Source organism: Carcharodon carcharias, chromosome 7 (genome assembly GCF_017639515.1).
Source record: "Carcharodon carcharias isolate sCarCar2 chromosome 7, sCarCar2.pri, whole genome shotgun sequence".
Taxonomy (NCBI): domain Eukaryota; kingdom Metazoa; phylum Chordata; class Chondrichthyes; order Lamniformes; family Lamnidae; genus Carcharodon; species Carcharodon carcharias.
The window spans coordinates 5,733,575-5,748,835 of NC_054473.1; the positions used below are offsets into that span (position 1 = coordinate 5,733,575).

Genomic DNA, 15,261 nt, shown 5'->3' on the forward strand with positions numbered 1-15,261 from the left:
TCAATTTCACAACTTGCCAGGGTAGGATTCGAACTCACAACCTCAAGTTTGCTAGTCCAGAATCGGAATCACTGCATGATCATCAAATCGTACAGCACTGAAGCAGGCCATTCGGCCCAGTGTTTCTGTGCCGGCTCCTTGAAAGAGCTCCCCGATTAACCCCACTCCCCCTGCTCTTTCCCCATAGCCCCGAAAATTTGGGATGTCCCTGTACACTTATTTTTTTAAATGTCACATGTAAAATTAAGAGAAAAGACAAACCTTTGCTGCCTTATTCATGCATTTCCTAGAAAACATGCTCAAAAAAAAAAAAGCCAAGCAGATAACCTGAGGTGTACTTTGGGAGTGTCCCTCTCACAATCCACAGCCCGAACTGTAAAATGAGGCAAAAACAAAAATTGCTGGAGAAACTCAGCAGGTCTGACAGCATCTGTGGAGAGAAAGACAGAGTTAACGTTTCGAGTCCGTATGACTCTTCTTCAGAATTTGGTTCTTCAGAACTTGTTCTCTGAAGAAGAGTCATACGGACTCAAAACATTAACTCTGCCTTTCTCTCCACAGATGCTGTCAGACCTGCTGAGTTTTTCCAGCTATTTTTGTATTTGTTTCAGATTTCCAGCATCCGCAGTATTTTGCTTTTGTAAAATGAGGCCTTGTAGTGAGCTTCAGGTGAACGATGAGCTTTAAAAGGATTAACTTTTCCAATGCAGTGCAACGAGGAAAGGTTTACTGAGGAACACAACCTGTGGACACCCTTCTGTTAGAGATTCAGCGAGTGCTGCGTTAGTTTAAGAGGAGTTGCTTCGTCAGAGGCTGGAATCCGATTGGTAGCTGGAGACAGTCATCTTGAACTCATCACCTCACAGCAGCATTAAAATCAAAGGGTTAATCCAGTTCACACTGGTCACTCCTAATTTGGAAGAGGTCAAAGTGCAGAGTCCTTGTGTGATGGGCTTGAATAAAACTGTGTGCTTCTGCCACAATAACCTTCCTTGCCCACCCCAGCCCCCTCCACCCTAATTTAAAATCAAGTGCAGCTCTTGAGGAGCTGCTCAGTCAATGTTCAGGATGGTCAGTTCATCGGTCGGGCTGTCCGGCTGACCCTAGGGAACCGATGGACCTTGATGTGTTTGGACAGGTGGTCGCTGCGAGCAAACTTCTTTTCACAAACTGCACACTGGTACGGTTTGACCCCGGAGTGCGAACGTCTGTGTCTAGACAGCTCATCAGACCTCGAAAACCTGGAGTAAAGAATCAAAAGATTAGACAGTCATCTCTCCACCACTGGCTCATCAATGGTCATCTTATCTCCTCTCCAAGCTGTTCAGGGGTGATGTCAGGAAGCAGTTCTTCACACAAAGGGCAGTGGAAAACTGGAAATCTGGGTGGAATTTGTCAGCACTGACACCGTGGGGATGGGGCCATAAAATGCAATGCCTACAATAAAATGCCCACACCCCGTGAACGAATCTTAAAAAACCCTATCACATACCTGTCTGTATGTTCTTTTCTCCCCCTTCTCCCTGCCTCTACTTGCTTAAAACCTCTTACAATGCTAACTTCCAAGATAAACAGGAAATACTCAGCAGGTTAGGAAGCATCTGTGGAGAGAGAATTTTAAAAAATTTATCTATGGGATGGTGCGCATCACTGGCAAGGCCAGCATTTGTTCCCCATGCTTAACTGCCCTCGAACTGAGTGGCTTGCTAGACCATTTCAGAGGGGCAGTTAAGAGTCAACCACATTGCTGTGGGTCTGGAGTCACATGTAGACCAGACCAGGTAAGGACAGCAGATTTCCTTCCCTAAAGGACACTAATGAATCAGGTGGGTTCTTACTGCACTTAGATTTCCAGAAGGCATTTGATAAAGAGCCACATCAAAGGTTACTGCAGAAAATAAAAGTTCATGGTGTAGGGGGTAACATATTGGCACAGATAGAAGATTGGCTGGCGAACAGGAAACAGAGTTGCCATAAATGGGCCTTTTCCTGGTTGACAGGATGTGATGAGTGGTGGGCTACAGGGATCAGTGCTGGGGCCTCGACTGTTTATAATTTATATCAATGACTTGGATGAAGGGACTGAAGGGATGGTTGTTAAATTTGCTGATGACACAAAGATAGGCAGGAAATTAAGCTGTGTAGAGGGCATAAGGAGGCTACAAAGGGATATAGATAGGATAGGTGAGTGGGCAAAGATCTGGCAAATGGAGTATAATGTGGGAAAATGTGCAATCGTTCATTTTGGCAGGAAGAATAAAAAAAGCTTATTATCTAAATGGTGAGAGATTGCAGAGCTTTGAGATTCAGAGGGATCTGGGTGTCCTAGTGCATGAATCATAAAAGGTTAGTTTGCAGGTACAGCAGGTAATCAGGAAAGCTAATAGAATGTTATCATTTATTGTGCGGGGAATTGATTACAGATGTAGGGAGGTTATGCTTCAGTTGTACAGGGCACTGGAGAGACCACATCTGGAGTACTGCATACAGTACTGGTCTCCTTATTTAGGGAAGGATGTGAATGTGTTGGAAGCAGTTCAGGGAAGGTTTACCAGACTAATACCTGGAATGGGTGGTTTGTCTTATGAGGAAAGGTTGGACAGATTATGGTTTGTATCCACTGGAGTTTAGAAGAGTGAGGGGTGACTTGATTGAAACATATAAGATCCTGAGGGGTCTTGTCAGGGTGGATGTGGAGAGGGTGTTTCCTCTTGTGGGAGAATCTAGAACTAGGGGTCACTGTTTAAAAATAAAGATTCACTCATTTAAGACAGAGATGAGGAGAAATGTTTTCTCTCAGAGGGTGGTGAGCCTTTGGATCTCTCTTCCTCAAAAGACAGTGGAAGCAGAGTCTTTGAATATTTTTAAGACAGAGGTGGATAGATTCTTGATTAACAAGGGGGTGAGAGGTTATTGGGGGTAGGCAGGAATGTGGGATTGAGGTTACAGTCAGATCAGCCAAGGTCTTATTGAATGGCAGAGCAGGCTCGAGGGGCTGAATGGCCTATTCCTGCTCCTAACTCATATAACAATCACCAATGGTTTCAGGAGCTTTTTTAAAAAATACCAGATTAATTTAATTGAATTCAAATTCCACAAGCTGTGATTTGAACCCATTAACCTAGGCCTCTGGATCACTAGTCCAGTGACATTACTGCTACACCATTGTCTCCCCGGAGCAAGTCTTATTTCCTTCTTGTTCTGATGATTTGACCCGAAATATTCACTCCGTTTCTCTCTCCACTGATGCTGCCAGACCTGCTGAATATTTCAGCATTTTATGTTTTTATTTTATTGTTCTCTCCTGCCCAGCATCTCATCTACCCTCCTCCATAAAAGGTGAGTTCATGTAAAACTCTGCTGCCCGTATCCTAACTCACACCAAATCCTGTTCACCTATCACCCCTGTGCCCACTGACTTACAGTGGCTCCTGGTCCCACAACAACTTGATTTCAAAATTCTCGTCCTTGTTTTCAAATCCCTTCATGGCTTCATCCACACCACAGGAACCTGCCGCGGTTCAAGGTGGCAGCTCATCATCACCTTCTCGAGGGCAATTAGGGATGGGCAACAGTGGCTGGCCCAGCCAGTGATGCTCAATTTATTAAAAATTAAATGTAAGGACAGAAGGAAAGTCCAGGGAAAACTCTTTGTATTAGTTTGGCCAGTGGAATTACTCAAAATTTATAATATTACAGACGTAACATGAACCAAACAGAAAATGTGCGAAGCTTTGGAATTCCAGTCAATTTGAAGCAGAGCTGTCGTGCAAGGGTTTCTGGGAGCTCACTGGAGGTGCAAGACAACAAGCTGAGTAAACCTCAGGACAGTGTGATCGTAGCACGTACAGCACATTCACGGGAAGGATATTCATAAGATACAGGTAAACCCCCTGAGACTCGAGGATCATCCTTGTAGCTCTTTCCTGAACTGCCTCCAACTCATCCCTAGGTGTCCACTGTAGCTTGGTTGGTAGCATGTTGGTCTTGGAACCACAAGATTTCCAGGTTTGAGTACCACTCCAGCCTTTGATACAAAGCCAAGGCTAAACCTGCAGTGCTCCGCTGAGGGAGTGCTACACTGCTGGAGGACAGTCTTCCTGATGCAATGTCACAGCAAGACCCCATCTGCTGGCTTGGATGGATGTAACAGATCTCATGGCACTGTATTGAAATAGACCAGGGGAGTTCTCCCCAATGCCAAGGCCAATATTTATCTCCCAATCAACGTCACAAAAAACGGTCATTGTTATCTGGTCATGATCACATTGTTATTTGTGGGATCTTACCATGCGCAAATTGGCTGTCAGGTTTCGTGCATTCCAACTTTGACTACACTTCAACAGTACTTCATTGGTTGTAAAGTGCTTTGAGACATCCAGTAATTGTGAAAAGTGCTAGCAAGCCTTTCTTTCATAAGGGTCTCTTGGTGAAGCAAAGGTCTCAATGTTCAGTGCTGTCATCTCAAAGTTCCACACAGCCTACAGCATTTTTATTCTACTGCCTTGACTATGTGGCTCAACATTCTATCCACTCTCTCAACTTCTGCTCTGTGTTAGCTGGCCACGTCGAACCCCAAGTCCACTAAACACACTGACTGCCCCTTGGCAGTGTTTCAGAGATAGGGAACCAAGTTGGTTCCAGGCATCGGAAAACACGGGCCAAGGGGAAAAATTAAGGAAATTGTATTCTTGCTTTTTCAGGTGATGACACTGGAGAATTCCAGGTAACGATGGGAATGGACAACGTTATCCAGAGGAAACTGACCAGGGAAATATTCACACTTCAAAAAATGCCCCAAGTCAACAAAAGAGCAAGTTAGAATGAAAAGAAGAATTGTTTGCAGTCAGAGGGTTGTGGAGTTATGGAATTAAACAGCAAAGGGTATGGAAACAGAAAAGCAGAGTCTAGCGGCAACTCGCCCCGTGTCTGCTCTGGTGGGCTATTCTTTGCTCCTGCGCAGTCTGTGTTTCAAAGGATATTGTGGGTGGTGGTGACAAGTTCAGGCATTCTGAGTAACCACACAGTTTGTAGGTTTTAATGAGTGACGGTGAGCTTTCTTGACTTGGTCCTGAAATTGGCCCCAGTTCCATCCCCATGGAGCTGTTTTTTTGACACCACCACCCAGGTGGTGATGATTTCAGTGGGAAAAGATTACACATTGTTAAAATATTCGATCGGGCGAATGCCTCCCTCAAATCCAAACCTCATCATCAGCGGTTTCTCTACAAATCAGAATTCAGCTTCAATCACCATAAAGTCAATCACAGCAGTGACCATCTCCATTCCTCAATCAAAAGAACTCAATATTGTACTTTGTGGTTATTTCCCTCTGGTAGGGAAGGGACATTATTTCCTCCTGAGCTACTCACAGCAAAATTATAACTGGCAGTGGAAAATAACATGTCACTGGTTTCACTACTTGAGCATATAATCCAGGTTGAAATTCCTAGTGTGGAACCGAGGGAGTGTCACACCATCGGAGGATTTGTACAGAAGGTCGGTACTGAGGGAGTGCCGCACTTTCAGAGGGTCAGTACTGAGGGAGTGCCGCACTTTCAGAGGGTCAGTACAGAGGGAGTGCCGCACTTTCAGAGGGTCAGTACAGAGGGAGTGCCGCACCGTCGGAGGGTCAGTACAGAGGGAGTGCCGCACCGTCGGAGGGTCAGTACAGAGGGAGTGCCGCACCGTCGGAGGGTCAGTACAGAGGGAGTGCCGCACCGTCGGAGGGTCAGTACAGAGGGAGTGCCGCACCGTCGGTGGGTCAATACTGCGAGAGTGCTGCACTGTCAGAGGTTCAGTACTGAGGGAGTGCTGCACAGTCGGAGGGTCAGTACAGAAGTAGTGCCGTACCGTCGGAGGGTCAGTTCTGAGGGAGTGCTGCACTGTCGGAGGGTCACTACTGAGGGAGTGCCTCACAGTTGGAGGGTCAGTACTGACGGAGTGCTGCACAGTCGGAGGATCAGTACAGAGGGAGTGCCGCACCGTCGGAGGGTCAGTACAGAGGGAGTGCCGCACCGTCGGAGGGTCAGTACAGAGGGAGTGCCGCACCGTCGGAGGGTCAGTACAGAGGGAGTGCCGCACCGTCGGAGGGTCAGTACAGAGGGAGTGCCGCACCGTCGGAGGGTCAGTACAGAGGGAGTGCCGCACCGTCGGAGGGTCAGTACAGAGGGAGTGCCGCACCGTCGGAGGGTCAGTACAGAGGGAGTGCCGCACCGTCGGAGGGTCAGTACAGAGGGAGTGCCGCACCGTCGGAGGGTCAGTACAGAGGGAGTGCCGCACCGTCGGAGGGTCAGTACAGAGGGAGTGCCGCACCGTCGGAGGGTCAGTACAGAGGGAGTGCCGCACCGTCGGAGGGTCAGTACAGAGGGAGTGCCGCACCGTCGGAGGGTCAGTACAGAGGGAGTGCCGCACCGTCGGAGGGTCAGTACAGAGGGAGTGCCGCACCGTCGGAGGGTCAGTACAGAGGGAGTGCCGCACCGTCGGAGGGTCAGTACAGAGGGAGTGCCGCACCGTCGGAGGGTCAGTACAGAGGGAGTGCCGCACCGTCGGAGGGTCAGTACAGAGGGAGTGCCGCACCGTCGGAGGGTCAGTACAGAGGGAGTGCCGCACCGTCGGAGGGTCAGTACAGAGGGAGTGCCGCACCGTCGGAGGGTCAGTACAGAGGGAGTGCCGCACCGTCGGAGGGTCAGTACAGAGGGAGTGCCGCACCGTCGGAGGGTCAGTACAGAGGGAGTGCCGCACCGTCGGAGGGTCAGTACAGAGGGAGTGCCGCACCGTCGGAGGGTCAGTACAGAGGGAGTGCCGCACCGTCGGAGGGTCAGTACAGAGGGAGTGCCGCACCGTCGGAGGGTCAGTACAGAGGGAGTGCCGCACCGTCGGAGGGTCAGTACAGAGGGAGTGCCGCACCGTCGGAGGGTCAGTACAGAGGGAGTGCCGCACCGTCGGAGGGTCAGTACAGAGGGAGTGCCGCACCGTCGGAGGGTCAGTACAGAGGGAGTGCCGCACCGTCGGAGGGTCAGTACAGAGGGAGTGCCGCACCGTCGGAGGGTCAGTACAGAGGGAGTGCCGCACCGTCGGAGGGTCAGTACAGAGGGAGTGCCGCACCGTCGGAGGGTCAGTACAGAGGGAGTGCCGCACCGTCGGAGGGTCAGTACAGAGGGAGTGCCGCACCGTCGGAGGGTCAGTACAGAGGGAGTGCCGCACCGTCGGAGGGTCAGTACAGAGGGAGTGCCGCACCGTCGGAGGGTCAGTACAGAGGGAGTGCCGCACCGTCGGAGGGTCAGTACAGAGGGAGTGCCGCACCGTCGGAGGGTCAATACAGAGGGAGAGCCGCACCATCGGAGGGTCAGTACAGTGGGAGTGCCGCACCATCGGAGGGTCAGTACTGAGGGAGTGCTGCACCGTCAGAGGGTCAGTACTGAGGGTGCTGCACTGTCAGAGGGTCAGTACTGAGGGAGTGCTGCACTGTCAGAGGGTCAGTACTGAGGGAGTGCTGCACTGTCGGAAGGTCAGTACTGAGGGAGTGCTGCACTGTCGGAGGGTCAGTACTGAGGGAGTGCTGCACTGTCGGAGGGTCAGTACTGAGGGAGTGCTGCACTGTCGGAGGGTCAGTACTGAGGGAGTGCTGCACTGTCGGAGGGTCAGTACTGAGGGAGTGCTGCACTGTCGGAGGGTCAGTACTGAGGGAGTGCTGCACTGTCGGAGGGTCAGTACTGAGGGAGTGCTGCACTGTCGGAGGGTCAGTACTGAGGGAGTGCTGCACTGTCGGAGGGTCAGTACTGAGGGAGTGCAGCACTGTCAGAGGGTCAGTACTGAGGGAGTGCAGCACTGTCGGAGGGTCAGTACTGAGGGAGTGCCGCACTGTCGGAGGGTCAGTACTGAGGGAGTGCCGCACTGTCGGAGGGTCAGTACTGAGGGAGTGCCGCACCGTCGGAGGGTCAGTACTGAGGGAGTGCTGCACCGTCGGAGGGTCAGTACTGAGGGAGTGCCGCACCGTCGGAGGGTCAGTACTGAGGGAGTGCCGCACCGTCGGAGGGTCAGTACTGAGGGAGTGCCGCACTTTTATATGAGACATTAAACGAAGGTGAATGTAAAAGATCCCATGGCACCGTTTTGAAGAGAAGCTGGGTATTAATCTCCAGGGTCCTGACCAGTATTTGTCCCTCAGCCAACATTACTAAAAACAGATTATCTGGGTCATTATCATGTTGCTGTCTGTGGGTTCTTGCTGTGCACAAATTGACTTCATAAGTGCTTTATTGACCATAAAAAAAACTTCAGGACAGCCTAAGGATGTGAACGGTGATATATAAATTTAAGTCTTTCTTTCACAAAAGCTATTCGAGGTAACATGGAGGATGCATGTTCTGGGAAGATGAGGACCAGGAACAACTGACTCCTAAAGTGGATTAAGGTTTCCTGATGAACTGAAAAAAATGCCAATCAAGAAGTATTGAATGGGGAAAGGGAGTCCAACAATGACAACTACTTACATTTACATAGCACCTATTATGTAATGAAATGTCCCAAGGTGCTGCACAGGAGCAATATCAAACAAAAATTGACAATGAACCTCAGAAGTAGCTATTATTGCAGGCAACCAACGGCTTGGTCAATAGAGGTAGATTTTAAATGAGAGAGAGGGCTACAGAGATGGAGAGGTTTAGGAGAAAATTCCAGAATTCAGGGCCCAGGCAGCCATCAATGGTAGATGAAGGAGTCGGAACCAGAGGGGTAGAGATCTTGGAGGACATACACTCCATCCTACTGTGGACTCTACTGCACTCATTTATTCACCCAAGAGAAAGTTCTGTATGAATAATTACCAATCCTCAAAAGGTAATCAATTAAAACTCCAGGATATTCGTCCATCTCTCCATTTGCACTGTGCCAACCTAGCTTGCTCCCCCACCTCAGAAGCTTTGTGTTCCATGAAGTATTCAATCAGAGAGCTTCGGAATCTATCCAGGCTATATTGTGAGCTAACTACTGAAATCAAATGAATCAACTGTGTTGTTAAATGGCGGAATATTCAAGTGGCCTCATTGAGGAATACATGCCACGATTTGCTTCTTAAAAACAGACAGTTAAAACAGTCCCAATCCCATTTACCCTGTTCCCATCTCCCTCCAACCTTTTATCCATCACCCGCCCCATTCTATCCAGTCCTCAAAGTTGACACAGTTTCTGCCTCAACCACTAACCCAGGGAGTGAATCCATAGTCTCACAGCTCTCCATGTGAAAAAGTTTCTCTGTTGTAAATTTCTAACATTTAATCTTGTGTCTATGATCCCCTCGGCTGCTGGAAATATCTGCTTCTGTCTATCCTGTCCCACCTCTTCACTATTTTAAACGTTGCCCTGTAATGTGTGTTGTGTTAATGGAAAAAGACCCAACATTTAATGTATTTCTTCATGTTGATCATTCCTCATGGCCAGCAGCATCCCAGTGAATCTGGGAACCAAACTGACATTTTCCCATTCCTCATACCTTTCAGCCCGATTGTCTGTCCGTTGAGGGGATTATCCAATTTTCCCAACACGTGACACCCAACATCTCTCAGGAAAGCTAAAGTAAAAAATCTCCCGAATGAAGAGAGAAAGACTTGCATTTTTATAGCGCCTTTCACGATCTCAGAACATCCCAAAATGCTTCATGGCTGAGGAGATACATTAGAAGGGACTGTGCTTTGAGAAAGTAAGAAACGCGACAGCCAATTTGCACGCAGCAAGATCCCACAAGCAGCACTGACATAAATGAGCAGATTGTCTATTTTGGTGATGTTGGTGGAGAGTTGAATGCTGGCTTAGGACACCACCAGCTCTTTGAAATACTACTCACATAATCTTTTAACATCCAAATCTTTAACATTGAAACGTTTTAATGTTTGATGGTGGCTAGTGGCAGTGTGGTGGAATTTAAACTTGATTAAATAAATCTGAAATAAAAAACTAATTTCACGGTGACCATGAAATGATTGTTGTAAAAACCCATCTGGTTCACTAATGTCCTTTAGGGAAGGAAATCCACTGTCCTTACCTGGTCTGGCCTACATGTGACTCCAGACCCACAGCAATGTGGTTGACTCTTAACTGCCCTCTGAAAAGGCCTAGCAAGCCACTCAGTTCAAGGGCAAATAGGGATGTTGGCCTTGTCAGTGACACCCACGTCCCATGAAAGAACAAAAACCAACTGAGAGGCCAGTTGGGACCTTGGTTTAAAGCCTCACCTCTCTGGATTTTGTTCACACAATTTGTGTCAGCCGTGGTTTAGTGAGTAGCATTCTCTCACTTCTAAGTTGGAAGAAGGTTATGGGTTCAAATCCCATTTTGGGAACTTGAACACCTGGACAGACATTCCAGTGCATTATTAATGCCGGGGTATGACTGCTGCACTGAAGGTGTGCCTTTGGATGGGTTGTGAAATTAACTCCATGTCTGATCTCTAAAGTGGATGTAAATGCTCACTTGGCCACTTTTTCATAGAAGAGCAGGGAATTGGCCCTGATGCCCTGGTCAATATTTATCCCTCTTTCAACATCACTAAAAAAAACAGATGATCCACTCATTATCACATTGCTGTTTGTGGGAGTTTGCCAACTACTACATTTAAAGCACTTTGTGATGTCCTGAGGTTGTGAAAGATGTGATAGAAATGTACATTTGATTTTTCTTTTATGATAACAGAATTTTCAACTGACCTCCAGCCACATCCTGGCCAAGTGCAGGCGAATGGTTTTTCTCCTGTGTGTCTTCTTAAGTGAGCTTTCAAATGGCTGCTCTTGGTGTACATCTTAGCGCATCCTGGAAACGTGCACTTGTGCATTTTGAGCAGTTCCACTGGGGTCCCCTTTTGAAATTTCTGGCCCAGAAGGACCCCACCTTGGACCTGGGAACTGTCGACAACTCCAGCCATGGGCTTGGCAGCGATGGGCACGGGTGCAATCCGAACAAACTGGCGGGAGCAGCTCAGGCTGGACGACTGCACATTCTGAGGCACCAGCGTGAACGCTTGTCCCTGAATGTTGACGAGGAGCTGTGCAATCTTCAGGTCTGTCCGAGGTGGTGGGCTAACAGCACTGCCTTGTTCCTGCTTCACCTGAATGGGTTGGAGATGAAGAATAACTGGGATGGCTCCTTCAACCTTCAATGCTTCTTCAGTATTCCTCACACTCATCCCTTTGCTGACCTGATCATACTTTGGTTGCATGGGACTCGCTTTTATTTGGTTTTTCTCCTGCACCGTGCTGGCTGATCCCCAATCCCCACTTTTCAGTTCCTTCGCCTCGCTTTTGGATTCATTCTTCGAGCCCACGTCCATGTTCTCCTCAAGGAATTCCTCAATTTCTTCCAGCGTTGGCTGGAATAACCCCAAATCCTCCATCTCCATTCCAAAATTGGGAAATTCCCGAACTTCCTTCTTGACAATTGAGTGACAATCCTTCTTGCCCCAACACTGTGTTGGGAAACTCCCAATGGAAGCCTGGGAAAGCAGGTAATCTACGATGCTGTCCCCGCTGTCAGTGCTCTTGTAGCTGGAGCTTAGCACCAAAGAGTCAGGACTGGAGCAGGAGCGTGAGCTGGAACAGTCGCTATCATCCTCAGAGAGGGGGGATTGCAGCATCTGGTAGCCCCGCCTGTGCATCACCATATTGCTGAGGTAACCCACAGGGGGCCTCATTGACAGGTAGCTTGCGTCAGTAGAGAGCAAGTGGTCCACCATCGCAGTTTGAAGGGAAATCAGAGTCAATGACTTACTCCCTCAGATCGTCAGCTATCTGGATCCAATCCACACTATGCCAAACAGACACAGCTCCTAATAAACACAAGATGATTTATATTTACATTTAAACAACTGTACAGTGACATCACATCTCTAATACACTAACTTTTTTCAAATTGTTTATGTTCATTAAGGACAGGTACAGCACGGGGTTAGATACAGAGTAAATCTCCCTCTACACTGTCCCCATCAAACACTCCCAGGACAGGTACAGCACAGGGTTAGATACAGAGTAAAACTCCCTCTACACTGTCCCCATCAAACACTCCCAGGACAGGTACAGCACAGGGTTAGATACAGAGTAAATCTCCCTCTACACTGTCCCCATCAAACACTCCCAGGACAGGTACAGCACGGGGTTAGATACAGAGTAAATCTCCCTCTACACGGACCCCATCAAACACTCCAGGGCAGGTACAGCACTGGGTAGCTGTTTAACTCAGTTGCATTAAGTGGTTGCACAGATCCATAATCTGACTGATCTGGTCTATATCAGCTGACTGTGGGTGGGTGGGAGTGTGGGTCTATATCAGCTGACTGTGGGTCTATATCAGCTGACTGTGGGTGGGTGGGAGTGTGGGTCTATATCAGCTGACTGTGGGTGGGTGGGAGTGTGGGTCTATATCAGCTGACTGTGGGTGGGTGGGAGTGTGGGTCTATATCAGCTGACTGCGGGTGGGTGGGAGTGTGGGTCTATATCAGCTGACTGCGGGTGGGTGGGAGTGTGGGTCTATATCAGCTGACTGTGGGTGGGTGGGAGTGTGGGTCTACATCAGCTGACTGTGGGTGGGTGGGAGTGTGGGTCTACATCAGCTGACTGTGGGTGGGTGGAAGTGTGGGTCTACATCAGCTGACTGTGGGTGGGTGGGAATGTGGGTCTATATCAGCTCACTGTGGGTGGGTGGGAGTGTGGGTCTATATCAGCTGACTGTGGGTGGGTGGAAGTGTGGGTCTACATCAGCTGACTGTGGGTGGGTGGGAATGTGGGTCTATATCAGCTCACTGTGGGTGGGTGGGAGTGTGGGTCTATATCAGCTGACTGTGGGTGGGTGGGAGTGTGGGTCTATATCAGCTGACTGTGGGTCTATATCAGCTGACTGTGGGTAGGTGGGAGTGTGGGTCTATATCAGCTGACTGTGGGTCTATATCAGCTGACTGTGGGTCTATATCAGCTGACTGTGGGTGGGTGGGAGTGTGGGTCTATATCAGTTGACTGTGGGTGGGTGGGAGTGTGGGTCTATATCAGTTGACTGTGGGTGGGTGGGAGTGTGGGTCTATATCAGCTGACTGTGGGTGGGTGGGAGTGTGGGTCTATATCAGTTGACTGTGGGTGGGTGGGAGTGTGGGTCTATATCAGTTGACTGTGGGTGGGTGGGAGTGTGGGTCTATATCAGCTGACTGTGGGTGGGTGGGAGTGTGGGTCTATATCAGCTGACTGTGGGTGGGTGGGAGTGTGGGTCTATATCAGCTGACTGTGGGTGGGTGGGAGTGTGGGTCTATATCAGCTGACTGTGGGTGGGTGGGAGTGTGGGTCTATATCAGCTGACTGTGGGTGGGTGGGAGTGTGCGTCTATATCAGCTGACTGTGGGTGGGTGGGAGTGTGCGTCTATATCAGCTGACTGTGGGTGGGTGGGAGTGTGCGTCTATATCAGCTGACTGTGGGTGGGTGGGAGTGTGGGTCTATATCAGCTGACTGTGGGTGGGTGGGAGTGTGGGTCTATATCAGCTGACTGTGGGTGGGTGGGAGTGTGGGTCTATATCAGCTGACTGTGGGTGGGTGGGAGTGTGGGTCTATATCAGCTGACTGTGGGTGGGTGGGAGTGTGGGTCTATATCAGCTGACTGTGGGTGGGTGGGAGTGTGGGTCTATATCAGCTGACTGTGGGTGGGTGGGAGTGTGGGTCTATATCAGCTGACTGTGGGTGGGTGGGAGTGTGGGTCTATATCAGCTGACTGTGGGTGGGTGGGAGTGTGGGTCTATATCAGCTGACTGTGGGTGGGTGGGAGTGTGGGTCTATATCAGCTGACTGTGGGTGGGTGGGAGTGTGGGTCTATATCAGCTGACTGTGGGTGGGTGGGAGTGTGGGTCTATATCAGCTGACTGTGGGTGGGTGGGAGTGTGGGTCTATATCAGCTGACTGTGGGTGGGTGGGAGTGTGGGTCTATATCAGCTGACTGTGGGTGGGTGGGAGTGTGGGTCTATATCAGCTGACTGTGGGTGGGTGGGAGTGTGGGTCTATATCAGCTGACTGTGGGTGGGTGGGAGTGTGGGTCTATATCAGCTGACTGTGGGTGGGTGGGAGTGTGGGTCTATATCAGCTGACTGTGGGTGGGTGGGAGTGTGGGTCTATATCAGCTGACTGTGGGTGGGTGGGAGTGTGGGTCTATATCAGCTGACTGTGGGTGGGTGGGAGTGTGGGTCTATATCAGCTGACTGTGGGTGGGTGGGAGTGTGGGTCTATATCAGCTGACTGTGGGTGGGTGGGAGTGTGGGTCTATATCAGCTGACTGTGGGTGGGTGGGAGTGTGGGTCTATATCAGCTGACTGTGGGTGGGTGGGAGTGTGGGTCTATATCAGCTGACTGTGGGTGGGTGGGAGTGTGGGTCTATATCAGCTGACTGTGGGTGGGTGGGAGTGTGGGTCTATATCAGCTGACTGTGGGTGGGTGGGAGTGTGGGTCTATATCAGCTGACTGTGGGTGGGTGGGAGTGTGGGTCTATATCAGCTGACTGTGGGTGGGTGGGAGTGTGGGTCTATATCAGCTGACTGTGGGTGGGTGGGAGTGTGGGTCTATATCAGCTGACTGTGGGTGGGTGGGAGTGTGGGTCTATATCAGCTGACTGTGGGTGGGTGGGAGTGTGGGTCTATATCAGCTGACTGTGGGTGGGTGGGAGTGTGGGTCTATATCAGCTGACTGTGGGTGGGTGGGAGTGTGGGTCTATATCAGCTGACTGTGGGTGGGTGGGAGTGTGGGTCTATATCAGCTGACTGTGGGTGGGTGGGAGTGTGGGTCTATATCAGCTGACTGTGGGTGGGTGGGAGTGTGGGTCTATATCAGCTGACTGTGGGTGGGTGGGAGTGTGGGTCTATATCAGCTGACTGTGGGTGGGTGGGAGTGTGGGTCTATATCAGCTGACTGTGGGTGGGTGGGAGTGTGGGTCTATATCAGCTGACTGTGGGTGGGTGGGAGTGTGGGTCTATATCAGCTGACTGTGGGTGGGTGGGAGTGTGGGTCTATATCAGCTGACTGTGGGTGGGTGGGAGTGTGGGTCTATATCAGCTGACTGTGGGTGGGTGGGAGTGTGGGTCTATATCAGCTGACTGTGGGTGGGTGGGAGTGTGGGTCTATATCAGCTGACTGTGGGTGGGTGGGAGTGTGGGTCTATATCAGCTGACTGTGGGTGGGTGGGAGTGTGGGTCTACATCAGCTGACTGTGGGTGGGTGGGAGTGTGGGTCTACATCAGCTGACTGTGG

General features: G+C 50.1%; 1 protein-coding gene across 1 annotated transcript; it reads right to left on the reverse strand.

Moving 5' to 3' along the window:
* Nucleotides 1-1,072: 1,072 nt before the first annotated feature.
* Nucleotides 1,073-11,750, reverse strand: klf15 (Kruppel-like factor 15). Its single transcript, XM_041192328.1, has 2 exons — nucleotides 10,704-11,750; nucleotides 1,073-1,241 (listed from the first exon to the last, which is right to left on the reverse strand). Exons 1-2 carry the CDS (start codon nucleotides 11,723-11,725, stop codon nucleotides 1,073-1,075), a joined length of 1,191 nt encoding a protein of 396 aa, XP_041048262.1. The 5' UTR covers nucleotides 11,726-11,750.
* Nucleotides 11,751-15,261: the final 3,511 nt, after the last annotated feature.

Bases quoted from the DNA above. Each gene is read 5' to 3' on its own strand.
- klf15 (XM_041192328.1), bottom strand. From the start codon at position 11,725: ATGGTGGACCACTTGCTCTCTACTGACGCAAGCTACCTGTCAATGAGG. The intron at 1,242-10,703 runs GTCAGTTGAAAA...TCTTTACTCCAG, and splicing joins TGGCCAGGATGTGGCTGGAG to GTTTTCGAGGTCTGATGAGC.